Source organism: Balaenoptera borealis (genome assembly GCF_965194805.1).
Source record: "Balaenoptera borealis genome assembly, chromosome: 16".
Classification (NCBI taxonomy): domain Eukaryota; kingdom Metazoa; phylum Chordata; class Mammalia; order Artiodactyla; family Balaenopteridae; genus Balaenoptera; species Balaenoptera borealis.
In genome coordinates this window covers 69,188,051-69,212,670 of record NC_138872.1, presented here as the reverse complement: position 1 = coordinate 69,212,670, position 24,620 = coordinate 69,188,051, and the positions used below count along the sequence as shown (strand labels likewise).

The following is a 24,620-nucleotide window of genomic DNA, read 5'->3' as shown; positions in this document are numbered from 1 at the left end:
CCTGGCAGTCCAGAGGTTAAGACTCCACGATTCCACTGCAGGGGGCACGGGTTTGATCCCAGGTCAGGGAACTAAGATCCCACATGCCCCGTGGCTCGGCCAAAAAATAAAAATTAGAAATTTTTTAAAAAGTACAAAACTCTGAGGTCCTTTAAAAAAAATGACTTCCCTGGTTGTCCAGTGAGTAAGACTGCGCTCCCAGTGCAGGGGCCAGGGTTCAATCCCTGGTTGGGGAACTAGATCCCTCATGCCTTCCATAACTAAAAGATCCCACATGCCGCAATGAAGACCCCGCAGCCAAAATAAATATAAATAAATAAATAATTTAAAAAAAATAAAGTATAGTTGATGTGTGATATTACATAATTTACAGCTATACAATATGGTGATTCAAAATTTTTAAAGGTTATACTACATTTATAGTTGTTATAAAATATTGGCTATATTCCCTGTATTGTACAATACATTATTTTTTTTTAATAATTAATTAATTAATTAATTTTTTGGGCTGCGTTGGGTCTTTGTTGCTGTGCGCGGGCTTTTCTCTAGTTGCGGCGAGCGGGGGTTATTCTTCGCGGTGTGCGGGCTTCTTATTGCGGTGGCTTCTCTTGTTGCAGAGCACGGGCTCTAGGCGTGCGGGCTTCAGTAGTTGTGGCACGCGGGCTTCAGTAGTTGTGGCTCGTGGGCTTAGTTGCTCTGTGGCATGTGGGATCTTCCCGGAGCAGGGATCGAACCCATGTCCCCTGCATTGACAGGTGGATTCTTAACCACTGTGCCACCAGGGAAGCCCTGTACAATATATTCTTGTAGCTTATTTTATGCATAATAGTTTGTACCTCTTAATACCCTACCCCTGTATTGCTACTCCCCCCCTTCCCTCTCCCCACTGGTAACCACTAGTTTGTTCTCTATATCTGTGATTCTACTTCTTTTTTGTTATATTCACTAGTTTGTTTATTTTTTAGATCAAATATATTTTGTTTTAAGAAGATTTTCATCTGAATGCCCTTAGAGGAGACATAAACTCTTCAGGTCAGCACAGCCCCTGCCACTCCCTGCCTCACAGATGTATAATAACCCACTAGATCCCCCTAGGCATTTGAGTTTTAGACTCATGGCTTGTATAGACAAGCTGCAATGAGCTATAGATAGCTCACAATGGATATCATTTATTGAGTATCAGTACTATGTGACGGACACTATACTAGGCATTTTGAAGCATCATCTCATTTTAATTCTCACCAGCTCCTATGAGGTTGATGTCATCAGGCCAGTTTAACAGATGAAGAAACTGCGGCTTGGAAGTAAAATCACATATCTAGTGCCATATTTCTACAGAGCAGAAGCCTGGGAACGCAAACCCAGGTCAGCCTGATTTCAGAGCTCTTTAGGAGTGAGCTTCCTGGCATTAAAGGTGCTTTAACAGAGACATTTTAACCACTAAGTAGCTATTTGTGATCTTGGATAAGTTGTTTACAACTTCTCCCAGCCTCTGGGTGCAGGTGTTGGTGAGAGGAGTCTTACTGGATGGGAGATGACACGAAATGATACCTTTTCATCCCTGCAAATGATCTTACTATAGAAAACAGACACTATGGCTCATTCCTGCTGAACCCTGACGCAGGAAGTATTTTCCAAGAGTAAAGAACTCCTTGTGCTAAAAGGGATCATCTAAATCCATGACTTCAAAAACCAGTAATACATCAGAGTCTCCCAATTCTCTTGTGAAAATATAGATTCCCAGGACCTCTAACCCTCACCCTAACTCTACCCCTACACCTAATCCTGATCTCAAACCTGTCTGACTCAAAAGCCCTGACTCTTGGGAATTCCCTGGCGGTCCAGTGGTTAGGACTCGGCACTTTCACTGCCGGGGCCCCAGGTTTGATCCCTGGTCAGGGAACTAAGATCCCACAAGCCGTGCAGTGCGACAATAAATAAATAAATAAAAGCCCTGACCCTTAACAACATCTCACCCATCTCAATATCAGATCCATGGTCTTTGGGATGTCCAGCACTTTTATCCCCTGATTGATCTGGAGGAGGGAAAGCTAAGGGGTAAGAGTAGAGAAATGATCTACAAATAGTCAAACTGAAGTGGGGACACCTCAGTAGGCTACAGTTTTCAAGTCATTTGACCTGAAAATCAGATAGCAGCGCCTCCTCTGCACTATCTTTTATCCCAAAGTTACTATCTCTTTAATATGTAAAGCGTTCCTAGAAATTGATAAGAATAAGAGCAAGAACTTAATGAAAATGGAAAAAGAATATGAAACCATACTTCACATAAAGGAAACAAGTGGTTCTTAAACATATGTAAGGATGTTTATTTTAGCCTCACTCATTATAAGATAGTACATTGAGATATCGTGTTTCCCTGTCAGTTTGGCAAAAATGAAAAAGTTTGACAATGCAGTGTTGCTGTGGATGTGATAATGTGACTTTCATACATTTACTGATTTTGTGCAGATTGGGACTACACCTAAGGAGGGTAGTTTGACACAAGCTATCATAATTACAAATACATATATCCTTTAACCTGACTATTCCACTACAGGGAATTTATCCTACATTATAGTTGTATACATCCAAAATAATGTGTCCAAGACTTGTTTATTACAGCATAAATTTTAGTGTTAAGAGATGGGGAACAATCCAAATGACCCTCAGCAAGAAACAGGTTAAATAAATTGCAGTATGATCATCTATGGAATACTGGGCTACTTTTTTTTTTTTAAACAACTTTATTGGAGTATAATTGTTTTACAATGGTGTGTTAGTACTGGGCAACTTTTAAGAAGATGCAGAAGCTTCCATATACTGATATGAAAATATATCCAGGAGACACTGATCAGTGAAACATATCAAAGTAAAAAACAGTATGTATAATAAGCTACCTTCTATTTAAGAATGAGGGAAATATACACATTAAAATTTGCTTGGATTTACCTAAAGAAACTCTGGAAGAATACACTAATGTACTAAAAAGTTAATAACAGTGGTCGCCTGTGGAGGGAAGGGTAGTAGTAAGACTTTTCACTGTGTGTCATTTTAAGTTGTTTTTATTTCATTGTCTTTAAAAAGAAAAACTACTTTTTAAATAATTTTTTTTAAGAGCATGGGCTTCAAAGTGAAGGAGATATGGATTCTAACCCCAGCTCTCCTAACTTCCTAACAGAATAAGGAACTTAAATTCTTTGAGCCTCAGTTTTCTTATCTATAAAATGGGGTATAGCAATAGTACCTTCTTCATAGTGACCTGTGCAAATTACATGAGATAACATGAGTGAAAGTGCCTGACACGGTACTTGACACACAGTTGATACTCAATGCATTCTTTAAATATTAAAGTTCTGATTAGGAAATTCCCTGGCGGTCCAGTGGTTAGGACTCTGTGCTTCCACTAAAGGAGGCACGGGTTCGATCCCTGGTCGGGGAACTAAGAACCCGCATGCCATGTGGCACGGCCAGAAATAAAAATAATAAAAGTTCTGATTACTGTATGACCTTGAGCTAGTCTCTCACCCCGCCCCAGCCACTTTCCCTCCCCCTGACCTGGCTTACCCATAGTCCAACGGCCAGGACAAAGAGGAAGTACAGAACCAGCACTGCGATGTCACCTGGTTCCAGTGTCCTCTGGGGAAATGCCTCCAGGGGATCTGACTGCGTGGGCTGAGGACCACTGGGGCTGCTCTCCATGGTCCTGAATGAACTCTCTCACCCCTGTGGAAGAGCAAATGTGCGTCAGATGCCAGGACCCGGGGCCACTCTTCTCACCCTCTCCGTGACTGCCTCCTTGAGACATCTGATCAAGAGGACACACGTGGAAGAGACAACCTCGGGAAGGCAGATGTATCCACCCACTCACTCACTCAGCAAACATTTACAAGGAAGTCAAGTCAATCTACAGTTAATGTTTACCAATCCAACCACTCACTTGGCAAAATACAAAGAAGAATACACAATTTAAGTAGTACAGGTGTTTCACCACCCTCTTCCACATATCCGGGAGTGAGAGAAAAACAAGACACCTGCGTCAGTCTCTGTTCCCCAGGTACCTCACTGCTGGGTGAAAGTCAAGCCAGCAATTTTGTCAGAGGCTCAGCCAGTCAATACAATCTTGTTTCACTGCTGGATATGCCCATGAAAATGCATATATTTAATAAACACTTATATAGTACTTACTACATGCCAGGCATTATCCTAAGTGTTTATAAACCTGCAAAGTGGGCACTGTTGTTATCATACCATCTTACAGCTGGCAAAATTGAGGCACAGAGAAGTTAACTAACTTGCCTAAGGTAACACAGTTCAAGTGGTAGAGCTGGGATTTGAAGGCTAATAATCTTGTTCCAGAATCCATGTTTTGAACCAGTATCTTAAGGTATTTCTCAGTATATTGCACTTCCTTGGGCAATTTAAGAGATTCCTGTGGTGGGTAGAATCGTGTCCCCCTCAAAGATGTTTACATCCTAATCCCCAGAGCCTGTGAATGTGTTACGTTATATGACAAAGGACAATTACATTTGCAGATGTAATTAAGGTTGCTAGTCAGCGTCCCTTTAAATAGGGAGTTTATTTAAGTAGGACTAATGCAATCATTAGGGTCCCTAAAAGTGGAAGAGGAGATTAGACGAGAGAACCAGAGAGATGAGAGTGTGAGAAGGATTTGGCCTAGTTGCTGGCTTTGATAATGGAGTAATGGGGCCATGAGCCAAGGAATGCAGGTGACTTCTACAAGCTAGAAAAAGCAAATTAATGGATTCTCCCCTAGAGCATCCAGAAGGAAGTCAGCCCTACTCTCACCTTGACTTTAGCGCAGTAAGACCCATTGAGAACTTCTGACTTCCAGAACTGTAAGATAATGAACTTGTGTTGTTTTAAGCCACTAAGTTTGTGGTAATTTGTTACAGCAGCAATTGGAGACTAATGCAATTCTCAAGGGTAATTTTTTCACTCTAAGCGATCTGGGCTTTGACTTTATTCCTGTGTTAAGATGGCTCCAGTCTGGAGGTGTCAGCCTCTAGGGGTTCAGGAACGAAAAACTCAGTCCTGCCCTCTATGATGTGCACCCCAATAATGGGGTAAACCCACTCAGATAATAACACAACGTGATGTTTCATACAGTGGAGGTACATAGAGGTAGAGGTATTAAGGATTCAAGCTTAGGAATCATCAAGCTGGCTCCACCATTTACCGATCCTGAGAACTTGGACAAATTCCTTAATTTCTCTAAACCTTAGCATTCCCATCTGCAAAATGGGGCAATAAGAGTTTACATTTCATAGACTGCTGTGAGCTAGTACCTGTGAAGTGTTAAGAACAGTGCCATGCACTGCTGTGCTCAGTAAATTGTAGCTGCTATTATTACTATTACTAATTTTCTACAATGTGCGACGAGGTAAGGACCACCTAATTTTACATGGAGAAATCCAGATGGTAGCATATGAGCTGGGTTTTGAAGAATGAGTGGGTGGTCCTACACAGCATAAGCGGGTATGAGAGAGCATTCCAGGCCAAGACAACAGTACCTACAGACATTGAGGTGTGAAAAAACATGTCATGCTTAAGGAACCATCAGATTCTTGCCTGAGTATTAAGTAAGATTGGAAGGAGGGAGATGGGCCATGAGGCTCGTATAATGCTATGAAGACATTATACCAGCCCTTTGATGTCATTCAAAGGTTTCTGTAAGGTCAGTAATTTTCAAAGATAACATCAGTTGTCATCATCTTCAGATATCATCCCCTGTTTTTATGTTTTTCATTTTAATTTTAAGTTTTAATTGAACTTTTTAAAATTTATTTAATTAATTTATTTTTGGCTGCGTTGGGTCTTCGTTGCTGCGTGCGGGCTTTCTCTAGTTGTGGCGAGCGGGGGCTATTCTTCGTTGCAGTGCACGGGCTTCTCATTGCGGTGGCTTCTCTTGTTGCAGAGCACAGGCTCTAGGTGAGTGGGCTTCAGTAGCTGTAGCACATGGGCTCAGTAGTTGTGGCTCACCGGCTTAGTTGCTCCACGGCATATGGGATCTTCCCGGACCAGGGCTCAAACCCGTGTCCCCTGCATTGGCAGGTGGATTCTTAACGACTGCGCCAGCAGGGAAGCCCCATCCTCTGTTTTTATAACAAATATTTTGTAACACTTCTTTTACTGAAAACTGAAATGAAATTCATAGTTAGTGTTACCTACCTACACACATAATTTTCAAAAAATCAATACAATGCTCTAACTCTATTATAAAAGAGAAATAAAAGCAATTTATGATTAAAATGATGGATAATCCAAAATGTAACTGCTCCATCTGACTCCACTGCAAGACTCAAAGGGACAGTCAGATCATTTTACCTATTATACTGAATAAATTTTTAATTTAAGAGAAATAAGAAAATAGGAATCCATTCTATTCCAGAAGCACAGAATAGAGCCTGAATTTACAGAGAAACACCAGAATGCTTAAATTTGTGAAAAATGCTTTGTGATTTTAAATGTTATGAAGAACTCCAAACAACTCCCATGATATACCATGCTCTTAACTTAAGATAGAGCCCTCTGAGAAGTATCAGAGACAGCTTGGTGAAAATAAAAAGCAGGTACATTTTTTTAAAACCATTTTTTAAATGAAGTAAAGTTAATTTACAATGTTGTGCTAGTTTCAGGTGTATAGCAAAGTGATAAATATTCTTTTTCAGATTCTTTTCCATTATAGCTTATTATAAGATATTGAATATAGTTCCCTGTGCTATTTTTTTAATGTAAAAAAAAACAACAGCCAACACTTTGTGTTTTGTGCAAACTGCTTCTACTCTCGGATAATTGTAAGCATGTTTTTCGCCTGCATGAAGGTCAGGTGGGACATCTGAAGTCCTGGTTGCTTGGGGAAGTTCTGTGAATTTCAAGGTGTCTAGCACCTCTGGTCTCCACCCAGCCATGGTACCCCAAGTCATTGTGACAACCAAAAATATCCGATAAATTTTCAGAACATCTCCCGGTAGGCAGCAATGCCTCCGTGGCACCCCTCTGCTCTAGGTTAAGAAATGCTGCTGAAGAATTTTGAACAAGGTGGTGGAGGTGGTGCAGGGCAGGAGAGGCTTGACTGGAAGCAAAAAAGGTGGGCGGGAAGGGTATTTTGAAATGACCCAGACTTGAGAGGAAGTATATGGAGGGTGAGAGAAAGTGCATTAGAGAAATAATTTGGGTTAGAATAGGTAGGACCTGGAGATTAATTAGGGTAAACGAGAGAGGGGGAGAACTGGGGATAGTTTCCTGCTTCTAATCAGAGCTGCTCAAAGACAGAATGGCCTGGTCACCTGGGCGGGATGTTCCTTGTTCTTAAAGCAGAGTTTTTCATCTGCAATACTATTGGCATTTTGGCTCACATAATTCTTCGTTATAGAGAGCTGTCTTGTGCATTGTAGGATGTTTAGCGGCATCCCTGGTAGCTACCCACTAGATGCCAATAGCACCCTTCCCACAGTTGTGAGAGCCACAAGTGTCCCCTGGGTTGAGAACCACTGCCTTTGGGCCCTAGAAGATTGGACAGTCAGAGAAGATGCCTCAGGGGGGCGCTCAAAAACTTTTAACGTCCCTTCCCACGCCGAGTACAGTATACTGGGGCCAAGCCTTGCTCTTCTGTTGAGAGGATGCTCACAGCTTCTCAGACCTGTGAGAAGATTCAAGCAATCACTGATCCATAGCTCTCATCCAAAGATGAAAGGACAAGAGAAGGCGGGAAGGAGGGAATAAAGACTTGCCAGTATCAGGCAAACCCAACTCACTTACCCCGCTCGAATGCAGGAGTGCGTAGTGGAAGCCCCAATTCTACCTCAGATCACCCCTCAGCCTTCCCTGCCTCAGTCATGCCTAGGTTTTATGATCGTTGTCATCTGTCCAATGGGATGCTAATAACCTAAATGAACCAGAGAACTTGCAGGGAGAAAGTGGGAAGGGAAGACTGGTGCTGGAGACCCTCCCTAGGGTGGAAGTAGAGGTTCATAAATGAGGGTCTAACCAGGAGGCTGATTCTGGAGGCTTGGGGAGGACAAGGTAGATGGTCCTTAAGGCTGACTCAGGGGTGAAGCGCCTGTTAGGTAGGTAGTGTTCTTATTGCTACTCCACAGGCAAGGAAGTGATGTCACATGACTTGAGTGCCCAAGGCAGGACTCAAATCCAGATCTGTCTGATTTCAGAGCCTGCATTTTTTTTCTTTCTTTTTTTTTTTTTGCCATGATTTTAAAAAAATTATTAAAGTATAGTTGATTTACAATATTGTGTTAGTTTCTGGTATACAGCAAAGTGATTCATATGAGTATATATATTCATATATATATATATATATCCTTTTTCAGATTCTTTTCCATTAGAGGTCATTACAAGATATTGAATATACTTCCCTGTGCTATACAGTAGGTCCTTGTTGTTTATCTATTTTATATATAGTAGTGTGTATCTATTAATCCCAAACTCCTAATTTATCTCTTCTCTTTCCCCTTTGGTAACCGTATGTTTGTTTTCTATGTCTGTGAGTCTATTTCTGTTTTGTATATAAGTTCATTTGTATCATTTTTTTAGATACCACATATAAGTGATGTCATATGATGTTTGTCTTTCTCTGACTTACTTCACTTAGTATGATAATCTCTAGGTCCATCCAGGTTGCTGCAAATGGCATTATTTCATTCTTTTTTATGGCTGAGTAGTATTCCATTCTATATACCACTTCCTTATCCATTCCTCTGTTGATGGACAATTAGGTTGCTTCCATGTCTTGGCTATTGTAAATAGTGCTGCGATGAACACTGAGGTGCATGTATCTTTTCAAATTAGAGTTTTCTCTGAATATATGCCCAGGAGTGGGATTGCTGGATCACATGCTAACTCCATTTTTAGTTTTTTGGGGACCCTCCATACTGTTCTCCATAGTGGCTGCACCAGTTTACATTCCCACCAACAGTGTAGGAGGGTTCAGAGCCTGCATTTTCAAACAGTTCAACTGCTCTGAAGTATTTTGAAGTACTTTGCTGCTTCCAAAACAGGGGACTTGGGGAAGATGAGGACTAGGAGTGGAGGAAGCAGCTTAAGGTGGAGATTGATGCTGAACTGGGGAGTGGGGCAGCTTGTTCCAGAACCCCACAGGTCTGAAAGGGAGGAAGGGGAGGAAGGAAGGAAGAGGGGCAGCAGAAAGACTGGTGAGCCAGCCCTCCCCCGTGTCCAGCCCAGCTCCCAGCCGCCCCTTCCAGGCCTCTGCCTGCCAGGCACCGAGAGGGGCGGGAGCAGATAAACAAGTCATTCATCACCAGCTCCGGGCAGGCTGGCACCAACTCCAGGCTCTTCCTGAGTCCCAGGGAGGGGGGGGCCCTGCCGGCACCCAGGAGGGACTGACTGTGTCTTCAGGGTGGGAATAGGAGCTCAGACAACGGACCAGAGAAACTGTGGAACCCAAGTGCTGCTGCCTTGGCCACGTGCTCCCAGGCGGAGCCCTCCACGTGCCCTTGTTCAGTAAAGTCACGCTGTCACCGTAACAGGGATCATCTCTAAAGCTTAGTGAGCACTATTTATTGAAGTGCCAGGCCTGGAGCTCGCTGTACATTGGTCCTCTTATCTCATCCTCGTCAGCCCAGTGAGACAAACACATTACACCTCCATTTTACAGGTGGGAAATGGAGCCACCAAGAAGTGACAGTGAGCTAGGTTCAGGGCCTGGCTGTGCCACTGGCCTCTGGGTCACACTAAGTGCCAGAGGTGGGATTTGAACCCAGGTCCTGAACCGAAGCTCATTGTTATCCAATACTAGCTGGGGTGTCTCTTTTTCCTCCCTTCCTCCTGCCCTTCTCTCCTTCTTTCTCTCCTCCCCTCCTTCAGTCCTTCCCTCCCTCTGTTTCTTTTCCACAAACATTTATTAGGCACCAGCTGTGTGCCAGGCTCTGTGCTAGGCACGGAGGACAAAGTGGTGATTACTGTGGATGTGGCCCCCCATCCTCGAGAGATCTCACTCAGCCCCTTGCAGCTCCTTGTGTGCCCAGAGCCACCCGTTGCACTGTCCCGGGAGGGCTTCACCTCCTGGGAGGGACCCTCCACTGTGGGAGGCCAGGGTTGACAGGCGTCTAGGTAAAGCGGGCGTTGTAACAACGGCCTTGTTTGCAAGAACACCCTACCCTTGCAGTTGCCAATTGGCCAAAGAACACAGGAAACTCAGCAAGAAGAGATGGCTGTTCACCCCTTTCCTTTCAGCCGCTTACATAATTTGCCAGAGCAGATGTGGAAATTTTCCCCAGTGCGAGGCAAGGATGGGGAAGTGTATCCACAGCAGGGTGAGGGCTCTGACTGTATTCCCTGCGTTCGGTTTCTGAGGCCGTCTCCTGTGTGTGTGTGCACTGGCGGGGCTACAGTATTCTCTACAACATGTGTGCATCTGAAACATTTCATGATGGAAGGAAAAGGAACAAGCGGAAAAAGATTTACAGCATAAAAACCTATGTGTATATTAAATACATTCTGAGACAGAAAATAGTACCAACTATTTTGCCAGGATGCAGGCCTATTTGCTGAAGGACAGCAAACACGTTAGCAGGGACAGAAAATGAAAGAGACAGAGGGAGAAACCAGGGAAGGACTCTGCACTGGCTAAAGATGACAATGACCATCTAATTACAAATTTTAATTATAGGCAAAAACTCCCCAGGAAATAGATACACTGCGATCAAGTGTAAAGATGTTAGAACTGCATTGCCCGGTTCAAATCCCAGCTCTACCTCTTACTAGCTCCGTGATCTTGGGCAAATAAGCTCTCTGAGGCTCAGTTTTCCCATCTATAAAATGGGGATATTACTCAGACCTATGTCACAGTTTTGCTAAAAGCATTAATTGAGTTCGTTACAGAACGTGATCAGGTCCAGAATACTTGGTCTGACTCCATCCTTCTTGTAAAACCATTAAAGGAAAAAAGAAAAAGAGCGTGGACTTTGTGGTCATGCAGACCCTGGCCCCTACGTGTGTGAATCTCACTTTAAGCACACCGCACCCCTAAGAGGTCAGGTCTCTGGTTAACCCCATTGAACAGGTGGGGAAAACAAAGCCCAAGCTGGGGCCCCAAGGTCACGCCACTGGTAAATGACTGAACCGGGGCTTCCAACCGGGGCTTGACCTGCAAGTTCCTAACCACTGCTCAGCACGTGCGCCCTTGGCAGGGAAAATTCCAGAGGTGACAACAAGGGCCTGCACAGGCTGCACCTCCTGGGCCGGCAGACACTCACACCCTTTCCTTCCACTCCTTTGTGGAGGTAACTGCCTCCTTCCTCAGCCACAAGCCTGGCCTTTGGCTCAAGTCCAAGATGCCCAGAGAGGCTGGTGGTAGAGGGAGCCCAATCAGAGGGAGGGGGTCAGTTCTGTCAGGCTGAGCGGAGCCATCAGAGCCTAAAACTGCAGAAGCGAGGGCCGAAGGAGGACCACCTCTGGCCTGCTCAAGCAGCTGATGCTATGTGGTTCATTAGGAACGGGTCTCTAGAAAAAAGGGCCAGAGGACAGATTCCAGGGGTCTCTGAGCTGAAGCAGAGGCTGGGACTCTCCCCAGCCTGTTAGAAAGAGCCACCTCTCCGGTCATTAGGAAGGAAACAATGGGCAGGGTAGGGTCTGGCTCAGGATGTTAACAGGTGTGAGTACAAGGGAGCCAGGTGAGGTTTCTCCTCCCCCCGCCTCCCCCCTTCAGTGACGACCTTGTCTCTTGATTCCTAGAGAGAATAGATGTCACAAGAACACCTTCTGAGCCCCAGACCTGTCCATCCAAATGCCGGCGTGGCATCTCTCACGGATGCCCAGTCGGCATCTCAAACGTAATACATCCAACTCAGAGACCGCAGTCTTCAAGAGCTGTCAGTCCTTCCCATCTCACTAAATGGCAACTTCATCCACCCTGCTGCTCGGGCCAGAAACCCGAGAGTCATCCTTAGGTCTTGCATTCATTCATTCATTCATTCATTCACTCATCCAGTGGTCTGTGAGCACCTCCTACGTGCTGGCCACTATGTCTAAGCACCAAGGATGCCAGGGCTCGCAAACATACCATCAAAGACAGTATAGTGACTCTTGCTCAACTCCTGGAATCTATTGACCTCTAATTCCATTCTGTTCTACTTCTAAAGCAGAGCTGCAATCTATCCATTTCCCCTCACCTTTACTTTTATTGCTTTCATTCAAGCCACCGTCACTGGAAGAATCTCCCATCTTGCCTTCCGGATGACACTCTTGCTTCCTTGGAATCCACTCCCCTTACATGGAAGTCAGAGAGATCTTTGAACATAAATAAGATCAGCTCCTTTTCCTGCTCAAAGAATCAGTGCCTGTTGATGTGCTCTGCTGTGGCCCCAGCCCCATCTCACCCTGCTCTTATTTCTATCCCTGAGCACTAGTTCTGCCTCAGGGTCTTTGCCATTCTGCCCATCCCACCCTGGAATGCTCTTCCCTGCACTCTTGGTTTGAAGAACTCCCACTCATCCTTCAGATGGCACCTTACTGTCACAGCCCCAGAGGAGTCTTCTCTTGGCTTCAATCTAAGTTGGATCCCTAAATGATTTGCCATCACAGCAAACATGACTTCCCATAACCGTTGAATCAAGCAGGACATTTGATTTGTACGATTCTCTCATTACCTCCCGTTCCCACTCTACTGTAAGCTCCGCGAAGGCAGGGACCCTGTCTCACTCACATCGTGTCCTCAAAGCAGGCACTCAGTAAACACTTGTATAGCAGACAAATGTGGAATTTTCTCAGCCTGCGATTGTGACACCCACCCCCAAACCCTGCCGCTGCCAAAGTCATATCCTCAGGATGCCCTTTGGAGGAGGGCATCTCTCTCAGCTGCTTCCCTGGAATTGGTCATCAAGATATCATTTGAAAACCAGACCTTGTGTCTAAGCTCACGGCCGGCCGTGGGAGTTGGGTTTCAGCTTTGCCTCCTCACTATCTGTGCAAGCTTGGGCACGTTTCTCAATGGCTCTCAGCCTCTGTCTGTGAGTTACAGTGGCGGGGCCAGCCAGACCAGGCCCAGGATGTGAGGTTCTCAGCACGTGCCTGGCATATTTGCTTTGCATGGCAGTTACACATCCCCCAGGGTTTTGTTGTTCTTTGTAGGTATTTTTCACCTGCTTATCTCTTGGGTCCTCGTGAGGCCACCACACCTGTGGCCTGGGCTGTGCTGAGGTTCACGCTCTCGACAGATAAGGAACTGGAGGCTAAGTGAGGTGAAATGATCGCTCCACGTCCCGGAACTCGGTTGAGTGGAGGAGCCGCGAGCCTCGCCTGCCCGGTGCGCCTGCCCGGCGCGCCGGTTGTACCCACCCCCACCAAACACGCTCCGTTTGCCTCGACAAGCCCTCTCCCAAGGAGGGGAGCTGTGCACCCCTCACCCCATCCTTCCTGCCAGCACTGCCTCCGGTCCCCAGACCAGCTTCCCCAGTTTGCAGAATGGGTATCAGTTTGGGGGGCTGGGAGTAGGGAGTCTTACCTTCCTCTGGATGCAGGGCCCACCTGCCCTGGGTCCTGTCGGTGGCGTCTGAGGCAGAAGGAGAGAGAGGTGGCTGTAAGGAGGGAGAAACTGGGCTCCTTTTCCCTCGCAGCCAGAGTCTGAAAGAACGGCAGTGGCCCTCCCTCCGGCACCGCCTGCTAAGAGAGGCTCCTTGCAGGTCAAAATCCAAATTCCAGCCTGGGCTACAGCAGGGCTTAGAGGAAGCGTGAATGATCTCCCTCGGGGCAGAGGAGAGGTCCCAGGCCGGCCCTGAACCCTGAACTTGAACTTGAACTCTGAGCAGGCCCCTGCGGGGAAGATGGGCTGACCTGAGCCCCGCCCACATGGCCTCCCCTCCTCACCTGGTGGGGGGCCCATGGCTGGGGAGGGGAGGGGAGCTGTTGCAGCCCGGGGCACCGTCCTGCTCCACTCACCCACTCTGCCACTGGCCCGCCTCCGCGCTGGGGACGGGCGGGCTTGGGACGAGCTGGAGGGGGGGGAGGGGAGACGCTGGCAGGGGAGGAAGGGGACAGATGGAAAGTCCCAGGAGGGCACTTGCCGCGGCCCTACCGCTGCTGCAGCAGTAACAGTGACCACCTTTGTTCGGCTCCTTTTCCGTGCGCTCTCCAGACGAAGGCAGCACAAAGACAGGCGCCTGGAGCCCAGATGAGTTGTCAGGAGTGACCGAGCCGTGGCCGGGGGCCCACGTCCAGCCCACAGCACCAGGACAGGCGGTGGGGGACAGCAGAAGGCTTGCACTGGATGCTCAGAGCATTCAAAATTAAAAAAAAAAAAAAAAAAAAAAGATAGCTACTAGCCTTTGCAAAACGAGAGACTGAATAACACTCTGGATTTCCCACTTTACTAGAACAATCTGAAGATCTGGCCAGACCAGACCCACATGGACACAGGACGGCCACTGGCTAGAGCAGAGATGTGGCCATCCCTCCCCCCTCCACCACAGACCCCACCTCCAGCCCACCTCTCTCCTTCCCTTGTCCTGCCCAGGCCCTGGGTGGGGGCAGCCCCTGGCACAGAGTAGTTCAGAAAGCATGGTGAGAATCAGTATGCTCCTGGTTCTGTTCTAAATGTTTCCATGTCTCTGCTCACTTGGTCTTTCCAGCAAACCTCCGGGACAGATCTTACTATTATGTCCACTTTACTGGTAAAAAGACAGAGGTAGAGAAGGGTGAGTAACTTGCCCAAGTCACCAGCTGTGAGTGGCAGAACCAGGATTTGAACCCTGGGCGTTTCATTCTAGAACGCTACAGGGCCAGTGGGTGTGGCTTAGAGACGCGTCCCACTGGACAGAGGGCACCCTGGATGCACAGAGACTCGGCAGTTGGACTGACGTCAGCATGAGCTGGGGCCTGCAAGGTGGTGGCCTGCCTGGGGGGACAGATGGACAGAAGGAACAGCTAGAATTTGGAGAAAGGAGATGGGCGGACAGAGAGCCAGGGAATGGACGGCCTGAGCCTGTGATCTGCAGCGGAGGACTCAACATCAGGAAGGCAGAAGATGCATTGCTCCACCAACCTGGGGTCCAGTCCTGATTTCTTGGGGGCATGTCTGGGGGACCACGGGCACGTTCCACGGTAACGGTGCTACAGACAATGCACACAGATGAGAGAGGTGGGCCAGATACGGCTGTGGCAGACAGTAGAGAGCTACATCCCAGCCATGACTCAGCTCCAACTGGGGGAACACAGGCCCAGTGGGGCCAGACCTTCCAGTTGTCCTAGAAAAATGGGAAGTCCAGAAATTTTTAGCCTCATGATTATTCATCTGTGAGGGCTGATTGTGGCCCACTGGTCACTGGCATGTCACCTCTCACAGTTTCTCTGATTGTCAGGCTTTTTTGGCCCTCTCTTAATGCTGTAAAGAATAGGAGAGAAGATGGTGCAACCACTTTGGAGAATGTTTTGGAAGTTTCTTATAAAGTTAACATACCCCTACCTTATGGCCCAGCAATTCCACTCTTAGGTATTTATCAAAAGAAATGAAAACATAGGTTCCACAAAGACTTTACACACATGTTCCAGCAGCTTTGCTCACAATAACCCCAAGGGGGAAACAACCCAATGTCCATCAACAGATAAATGGACAAACTGTGATGCCTTCATACTGTAAGCAGATAGGTTAGGGGGTCCCTGGAGAAAGAGAACCAGGCATGGCTTTCTTGACATAAGAGAACCCATTTTGGCCGAAGATATTTTGTGATCTACACCTGGCCACAATGCTTACCCTGGAACACAGTATTTAATGATCTAAAGGGAACAAAGGAATGCAGGAAGAGAAAAAAGGCAGTCAAACAATGGTGCTATGATAAGGCAGGGTCCTGGTTCCTCAAGGAATATACATAATAATATACCTTTGAGTTCTGCAGGAACTAAGGCCCCCAGCCAGTTGGAGGATGGAAGGATGATGTTGACCCTCTTAACTTCAGTCAACTAAAGCTTGGACTCTGTTGACCTTTGCCCCAATTCTATGCTGAATTCTCCTCTGCTCAAGTCCCCTCATGAAGATGCATGTACCCTTCCCTTAAAACTTCCCCAATTTTGCTGTTCTGGGAAACACTGCTTTGGGAAGGATCCCCGGTGTTCTCCCTACTTGCTTCAAGTAATAATAAATCCTTCCTTCTTCCGATCTTAGGCTTGGTTGTGTCTACTGACACCATTAAGCTGCAAACCCGTTAGGAGAACGAGTGACTGAAACCGCCCCGCCCTGGCCAGGCCTGATAGTAGCCACTTGCATGTGTTATCTAACAACAGGAGGTCCTGGTAAGGAACGCAGAACTAACAAGCTACCACCAACTGGAAGAATTTGGGAAAGGTCAAAAGGAGAGAGGAGACACCAGTCCATATGTCCTACCAACCTCCCAGAATCCTTCTCGCTGGAATCCATCTTGGCTGAGCAATGCTCGTGCCACCAGAAAGGACCCTGAGTCAGAATGATTGGCCAGAGACAACCCAGAAACTAACCCCATTACCATAAAACCCGAAACTGCGAGCCACGTGGCAGAGCAGTTCTCCTGGGTTCCCTTACCCTCCTGCTCTCCAGCCAGACCCCCCTTCCCAATAAAAAGTCTCTTGCTTTGTCAGCACGTGTGTCTCCTTGGAGTCTTAGACTAGAGCCCGCTCTCAGGCCCTGGAAGGGGTCCCCCTTCCTGCAACAAACCCAGTTTTTGGATAGCAAAACTCCATGGAAAACCACATTCGTTTTCAGTAGGACAAACTAGTGACACATAACGCCATGCATGAATCTCAGAATTATGCCAGATGCAAGGAAGTACACACCTTATGACCCATTTATGTGAAGTTCAAGAACAGGAAAGATGAATCTATGGTGAAAGAAGTCAAGAGAGTTAAAAGCATTTTCTGGAGAGACGGAAATTTCCATATCTTAACTTAAGTGGTAACTATATGGGTATATACCACTGTTCAAATCCATTGGACTGAATAAGATTTGTGCATTTGATTACATGCAAATTACACCTGAAAAAAAAATAGGGCAGAAAGTGTGAATGATGAGTTTGGCAAATGCAGCTCTTGCTTCTCTGATGGTAGAGACTGTGGTCTTCACTCAAATCTTACCTCCCAGGATTTAGTTCCAGCCCATTGTCTCACGTAAGAATGTGGGTCCCATGAAGTGCCTGATTTTTCAAGAGAAATCCCAAAGTCTGGGCTTTTATATGAACGCTCCTGTTTATAAGGTTTGGCAAGTAATTTGGAGTTAACAAAAACCGTTGAAATGCTGTACAGTCAACCCTCTGTATCTGCAGTTCTGCGTCCTGGAACTCAACCACCCACAGATCAAAAATATTCAGGGAAAAAAAATCTGGAAAGTTCCAAAAAGCAAAACTTGAATTTGCCACGTGCGGGCCACTATTTATATAGCATTTACATTGTATTAGGCAGTGTAAATAATTTAAAGACGATTTAAAGTATACAGGAGGATGTGATACGTGTAGGCTATATACAAATACTACACCATTTTATATAAGGGACATGGGTATCCTCAAATCTGGGTATCCATGGGGGTCCTGGAACAAACCACCTGTGGATACCAAGGGACCACTGTGTGTATCAAGAGATGCATGTGTGATGTTGTGATTTATAGGAAGAAATATACATTTGGTCTTCGCCCCCATTTCTGGCACAGAGCTCCTAAAACTTTTGGAATTTTCTAAGTGACCAGAGTGAGTAAGTTGTCTTTTGTTTTGTTAATGAGGCTACATTGGGACCTCACCTATTGTCAGGGCCTGGTTACCAGGACAACTAACCAGGTGTTTAGAGGGTTGGAACTTTCAGTCCCACCCTCTGACCACTGGGGAAGGGAGAGGGGCTGGAGGTTGAATCAGTCACCAATGGCCAATGACTTAATCAATCGTGACTATGTAATAAAGCCTCCATTAAAAAATCCCAAAGGACAGGGTTCTGAGAGCTTCTGGGTTGATGAACACGTGGAGATTTGGGGAGAGTGGTGCTTTTGGAGAGGGCATGGAAGCTCCTGGCCCCTTCCCCATGCCTTGCCCTGGGCATCTCTTCCATCTGTCTGTTCCTGAGTTATATTTTTTTATAACAAACTGGTCATCTAATAAGTAATATGTTCCTCTGAGTTCCGTGAGCCACTCTAGCCAATTAATCAAACCTGAGAGGGACTTCCCTGGTGGTGCAGTGGTTAAGAATCTGCCTGCCAATGCATGAGACACAGGTTCAATCCCTGGCCCAGGAAGATCCCACATGCCGCGGAGCAACTAAGCCCATGCGCCACATCTACTGAGCCTGCGCTCTAAAGCCCGCGAGCCACAACTACGGAAGTCCATGCGCCTACAGCCCAAGCTCTGCAACAATAGAAGCCATGACAATGAGAAGCCTGTGCACTGCAACGAAGAGCAGCCCCAGCTCGCAGCAACTAGAGAAAGCACGCGCGCAGCAACAAAGACCCAACACAGACAAAAATAAAAACAAATAAATTTATTTAAAAAAAGAAATCAAACCCGAGGAGGGGGTCTTTGGAACCACCGATCTAGAGCCGGTGGGTCAGAAGCACGTGAAGACCTGGATTTGCAACTGATGTCTGAAATGGGGGAGGAGGTAGAGGAGGGCAGTCTCGTAGGACTGAGCCCTTAACCTTTGGTATCTGATGCTACCTCCAGGTAGTTAGAGTCAGAATTGAGTTGAATTGGACACCCCGCTGGTATCAGAGCATTGCTTGGTGGCCAGGGGACGGGGCTGGGGAGAGGGACCCACATGCTGACATTGGTCCCAGAATCTTGCCCAGTATCCCCAGGGCACACCCTCTGCTAGACTGGAATCCAGGCTGAGCTCCACATGAGGTCATGATTTTTTCCTGTATTTTCTACAGCCTTTTAGAAACACACCTTCATCCACCCACACACTATACTCCAGTGTTGCTATTTATAGTAACAATGGAAAAGAGTTGTTAAAAACCCTGGAAACCCTGAAATAGGTGAGTTTTCCTGACCAGCAGGCAAGGGTGGTGCAGTGAGCCCAGCTGGGGGATAAAACGGGATACATTTTTTAACTTAGTAGCTGTGAGACCTGGGTGCAAACTGATGTTCACACGCCTGCTTGGCAGGAGATGAAACAAACGAGATGCCACAGGAGAACGAGAAACACCGGGCTAGTAGAAGGTGCTTGGTCAATGCTGGCTCCTTCCCTCTGCCTGAACATAACCCCCAGTTATCTGTGTGCTGCCTGCCTTACGTTTAGTTGCCACTGGGAATCTCAAGCCTTATTCTTTCTCTTTATGATGGCTTCAACCAGGAAACACTGAGCATTCTCTCTCTGTCTCTGGTTATGTTTGTTCCCTGCTCCCAGAGTCACGTTTCCCACAAATCTGTGACTTGGGTGGCCTTTCATCCGCAGCGGCTGCAGGACAGGGCGCAGCTCAGGAGCCCAGAGACGGGGGCAGGCAGACCCCAGCCTGCTTCTGATTCCTCTGCTGCCGGCTGTGTGTTCTTGTGTAAATGACTTAAGTGCTCTGAACTCAGATTTTCTCATCTGAAAAAGGGGATGTCATAACAATAGTCCCGAGCCATTTTATCAGGAAGACTCGAGATAATCCATATAACATTCTCCATAGTACTAAGATGCTATTTTTTTCTTTTTTCCTCCCATTATTTCGTGAATGTCCAGTTGAGTTTCTGGAAAACTACAAGACCTGAGGCGTCACGACAGACTGAAGGCAGAAGCAGATGTCGGCATCCAACTCTCTTCTATTCAACCAGTCATTAAAGAGATTTGCAAATGTGTAAAACAATGCCACTCTTCTCACTAAATCTTTTGGGAAAATATGGTTGTTTTTCATAAAAATGTTATTTACTTAACACGCAAAGGGTTTGTTATTGTTCTTCTGAAATTAATTAATATTTTAAATTGTTTCTTCATTTAAACACCTAATTTGGTAAATATCTCTACCTATAACCCACATCAATGAAATGAAGGTGTTCTTCCTTATAACGGGATCCTGAGACAAAAAGTTTGAGAATCCCTGCGCTGTGACAAACTTGAAAGGAACCTGTGGATCTGGGAAAACTCTTGGAAATGGTCTGTCTAAACCCAAATCCATACAATTCATTAAAAGGTGTGTCCTGATCAAGTGGACCCTACCTGGGAAGCCTGTTCGTGGCCATAGAGTCTGTGGGAGAAAGTTGTTTGTAACTCAGGAGACCTTGCCGGTCAGTGTATAGTGTGGATCGTTAATGAATCAACAAGGATTCTCCTTAATCACTAAACACTTTAACAGCAGGTCATCTGTGACAGCGAGGTTGAAGTTTGGTGTGTGACATGGACACACTTGGAGATCATTGGAGTGGAACAGAATCCCGTGAAAGCCAGCTTGACCAACACTGCCCCCACTGCCCCACCAGACACTGCACGCGAGTCTGGGTTACAAGAGGTGGTTGTAGTGACAGCCCACAGTCATTGCCATCATGTGAGTTCCAGCCTGGGGCCAGCCGTATGGCTTGTACTTGAGTCCCTGGGCTCTGCCTCCAGTGTTTTTTGAAATCCTGGCTCTACTAACTTGGTGGCTTACAGCCACCTCTCTGCTTTACTGTGCTGTGCCTCAGTCTCCCCCATTTGTCAAATAGTTAGGGTTGTTGTAGGGATTAAATAAAAGAATTATTTGAAGTAGTGACTGGCCAGCAAAATCTGCCCTTCTCCCTCCCTGCATGACGTGTGAGAGGGGGTGGAACGAGAGGGGGTGTGATCTAGGTGATTTCTGTCTCCCTTGCTTAAGAGAGAGCCATTCTTTCCTACCTTCCTGCTGGTCAGGATGGGCATGAACCGGAGTGACGTTGGAGGCACATGTGGAAGCCAGAACTGCTGCCAGCAGCCTGGGTTCCTGGTGAAGCAGAGAAGCTGCCAACGTGGAGCCTCCCCGTGGATGGAGAAATGAAACAGACAGTGTTGCAGGAAGGGGGACCCCTTCCAGGGCCTGAGAGTGGACTCTTTTCTAACACTCGGAAATGAATAGTCTGAGGAGACACACGTGCTGAATAAGCAACAGACTTTATTGGGAAGGGGCGCCCGGATGGAGGGCAGGAGGGTAAGGGAACCCAGGAGAGCTGCTCTGCCATGTGGCTCGCAGTCTCAGATTTTATGGTGATGGGGTTAGTTTCCGGGCTGTCTCTGGCCAATCATTCTGACTCAGGGTCCTCCCTGGTGCCATGAGCATGCAACCGCTCAACCAAGATGGATTCCAGCGAGAAGGATTCTGGGAGGTTGGTAGGACATATGGACTGGCATCTCCTCTCTCCTTTTGACCTTTCCCATATTCTTCCTGTTGGTGGTGGCTTGTTACTTCCATGTTCCTTACCAGGATCTCCTGTCGTAAAATAAATCATGCAAATTGTTTTTGTCTTTGCCTGGCCACGGCGGGCAGTTTCAGTCAGTGTTTTCCCTAACAGGAGTTTGGAGCAGAGAAAGGTTTCTTGCAGGGCCAAGCAAGGAGAACGGGTGGCTTGAGCTCAAGAAACCTGAACTCCCCAATTTTTTTTTTTTTTTGGCCAGGCGGTGCAGCATGTGAGATCTTAGTTCCCCAACCAGGGATCGAACCCATGCCCCTTGCAATGAAAGCAGAGTCTTAACCGCTGGACTGCCAGAGAAGTCCTCCCCAGTGGTTTTGGGGGAAAGTTTTTATAGGCAAAATTTGGGGTGAGGGCTGCAGGGTGTGTGACTTTCTTCTGATTGGTTGGTGGTGAGGTAACAGGGAGGTGCCCCAGGGATCTTGCTCTCAGCCTAAAATTGCCATCCTCCACCAGGGTGGGGGCCTTAGTTCTACAGAAGAACTCAAAGATATTGTTATGTATGTTCCTTGCAGAGGAACCAGGACCCTGCCCCATGGCTGCACTATTGTTTCTTGACTGCTCCCTCCTTTGTTTCTGCATTATTTTCCTTCCCTGATTAGCAAGTTTTGCCCTTGCTCTCTGCCCTTTGGAACTCAGGGAAGGTCATGGAGGCTAAATGAAGCCTATTTCCTACAAACAAGAAATGGGACACACAGAAAGGATTTGTACCTGGGAGCCCCACAGGGTCCTGCTCAGTTCCACCCACCAAATATGGCCCCCTGCTTGTTTTTGTAAATAAAGTTTTATGGGAACACAGTCATGCCCATTTATTTGCATATTGTTTCTGACGGCTTTTGTGCTACAGTGGTAGAGTTGAGTACTTGTGACAGAGACCATATGGGCTGCAAAGCCTAAAATATTTACCATCTGGCTCTTTACAGAAAACTTTTGCTGCCCCCTGACCTACAGTACCACCCAGTGAGTTAGTGTCCCCAGAGTTTAGGGCACTAACAGGAAAGATTTTCATCCCCAACTTTCCCTCTCAGAAGGTAGTACAACCCTCTGGTTGGGGAAATGTGAGTGGAAAGAAATGTAATCCAAAGCAACTCTCTGGTAAGAAAGATAAGCCATTCTCAGAAACCCTTCAGGGGACTTCCCTGGTGGTCCAGTGGTTAGGACTCTGCCCTTCCACTGCAAGTTCGGTCCCTGGTTGGGGAACAAGGATCCCACAAGCTGCTTGGTACAGCCAAAAAAAAAATGTCCTCCAGTCTGGTTAACAAGCCATGAACATCAATATGGTTATTTTGAGGCTTTTAACGTAAATATAATCCTTCTATATCTTTATCAGCTCCATTGAGAAAAGCAACAAACAGGATGGGATTGTGAACAAAGCAATCTCTAGAGACTTCTCTCTGTTACATGCTTTCATACTTAAAATCTCAAAATAGTTTGCTGAGGGGAAGAAGCCAGACAAAAAAAGAGTACGTACTGAATGATTCGGTTTACACAGGATTCTAGAAAATGTAAATGAATCTGTTGTGACAACAGATTAACATTTGCCTGGGGGTGGGGATGGCAGGACAGAGGGATATTACAAAGGAGAACAAGCAAATTTTGGAGGTGACGGGTCTGTTTATTAGCTGGATTGTTGTAATGGTTTTTTGTTGTTGTTGTTGTAATGGTTTTATCAGTTACACATTTGTCAAAACTCTTCCCATTGTACATGTAAATATGTGTCCTTTATCGTAGGCCCTTTATACGTCAACAAAGTTGTTTTTAAAAAGTATGAGTCTTAAATATCATATCACTTATATGTGGAATCTAAAATATGGTGCAGATGAATCTATATATAAAACAGAAGCAGACTCACAGATATAAAAAAAACCTTATGGTTACCCAAGGGGAAAGTGGGGGAGGGATAAATTAGGAGTTTGGGATTAGCAGATATACACTACTATATATAAAATAGATAAACAAAAAGGTCCTACTGTATAGCACAGGGAACCATATTTAATATCCTGTGATAAACCATAATGGAAAAGAATATGAAAAAGTATGTGTATATATATATAACTGAATCACTTTGCTGTATACTTGAAACTAACACAGCATTGTAAATCAACTATACTTTAATTAAAAAAAACAAAGAGAACTCAGATTGAAAAAAAAAGTGTGTCTTAAAAATAGAATAAAACAAGATAAAAAGTATAAGACTTCTGTAAATGGGTTCTTATGGAGAAACACAGACCATTGCAACATGAAAGGGAAGCAGTGAGGACCTCTTTCCAGTTCTTCCTCTACAAACTTCCAGAAGGAGATGGTTAATTTCCACTGTTCAACCACATCGCCCACCCAGGATTCCTTTTCCACTCTTCCCGCTGTGCTCTGTGCCCCAGGAGGCTGACCTCAACGAGCTGTATCACCTGGCCTCCTTTGCTTTCCGGCCTCCAGTTAGATTTGGCCAATGGGAGGCACCAGCAGGAGATCGGAGGGTAGAGGAGAGTGGTCGGGGTAATTTGTCCCTTCCCCTGGGCCACACTACCCCTGCTCCCTTGCTGCGTCCCTGCGGTACCTGGCAGTGGCTTCGTTCTTCCATGGCCACTGCTCCGCAGAAGCTGTGTAACATTATTGCCTCCTTCTTTCCAGTCTAGGAATAACTGTTCCCCACAGTGACTATACGACTATACCAACCCTTGTTGGTACCCCTAACCCCGCCTAAATCTCAATAAACAGTCCCTTTAATATGGTGTCTTTGGTTAAATTCTTTAGACTGTGATATCTCTTTCATGCTGGAACCCTAACTCAAAAGGCTTCCCATTGTCTGTAGGATAAATTCCATATGACACACTCTGTTGGGATTATTCTCCTCTCCTCTGTTCCTGGGACCTTGGGTGTGAAATTCTACCTTTTACTTACTTACTTACTTACTTACTTACTTACTTACTTACTTATTTATTTTGGCATAAGTTTAGGAGATTTTCCAGGAGAAAGGCTTTCCTGGGTCTAGCTGTCTGCTCTTCTAAACAATGGTTAAAAAAATTTTTTTTTTCCTGCAGGCAATGGGGAGTGGTATCTTTAAACACCCTCTTGAGTGTGAGCTACAGAAACCCAACTCAAACTAGCTTATGCAAAAATATTGGTTCACACAACTGGAATATCCCAAGCTTCAGGTCTGGCAGGATCCAGTGTCTCACGTCATGTCATCGGGCCCTGATTTCACTGGCTGTGATTTCTGGTCTTGTCTTTGCTCTCAAGCAGCCTTCTTCTTCACCATGGTCTTGAGAGGCTCCAGCTAACATCCACTCAGGT

General features: G+C 46.1%; 2 protein-coding genes across 3 annotated transcripts in view; one reads left to right on the top strand and one right to left on the bottom strand.

Moving 5' to 3' along the window:
- SLC5A11 (solute carrier family 5 member 11) overlaps window positions 1–13,614 on the bottom strand; it is a 53,012-nt gene extending 39,398 nt beyond the window's left edge. For both annotated transcript variants that reach the window (XM_082362504.1, XM_082362505.1), the window contains exons 1-2: window positions 13,496–13,614; window positions 3,565–3,723 (exon numbers count right to left, since the gene is read on the bottom strand). In XM_082362504.1, the coding sequence (XP_082218630.1) occupies window positions 3,565–3,699 (135 nt within the window). In that variant the 5' untranslated portion in view covers window positions 3,700–3,723; window positions 13,496–13,614. The remainder of the gene's footprint in view (window positions 1–3,564; window positions 3,724–13,495) is intronic.
- The window catches only part of ZKSCAN2 (zinc finger with KRAB and SCAN domains 2), a 502,693-nt gene that overhangs the window by 256,679 nt on the left and 221,394 nt on the right, over window positions 1–24,620 (top strand). The gene's annotated exons all lie outside the window — the stretch shown is intronic.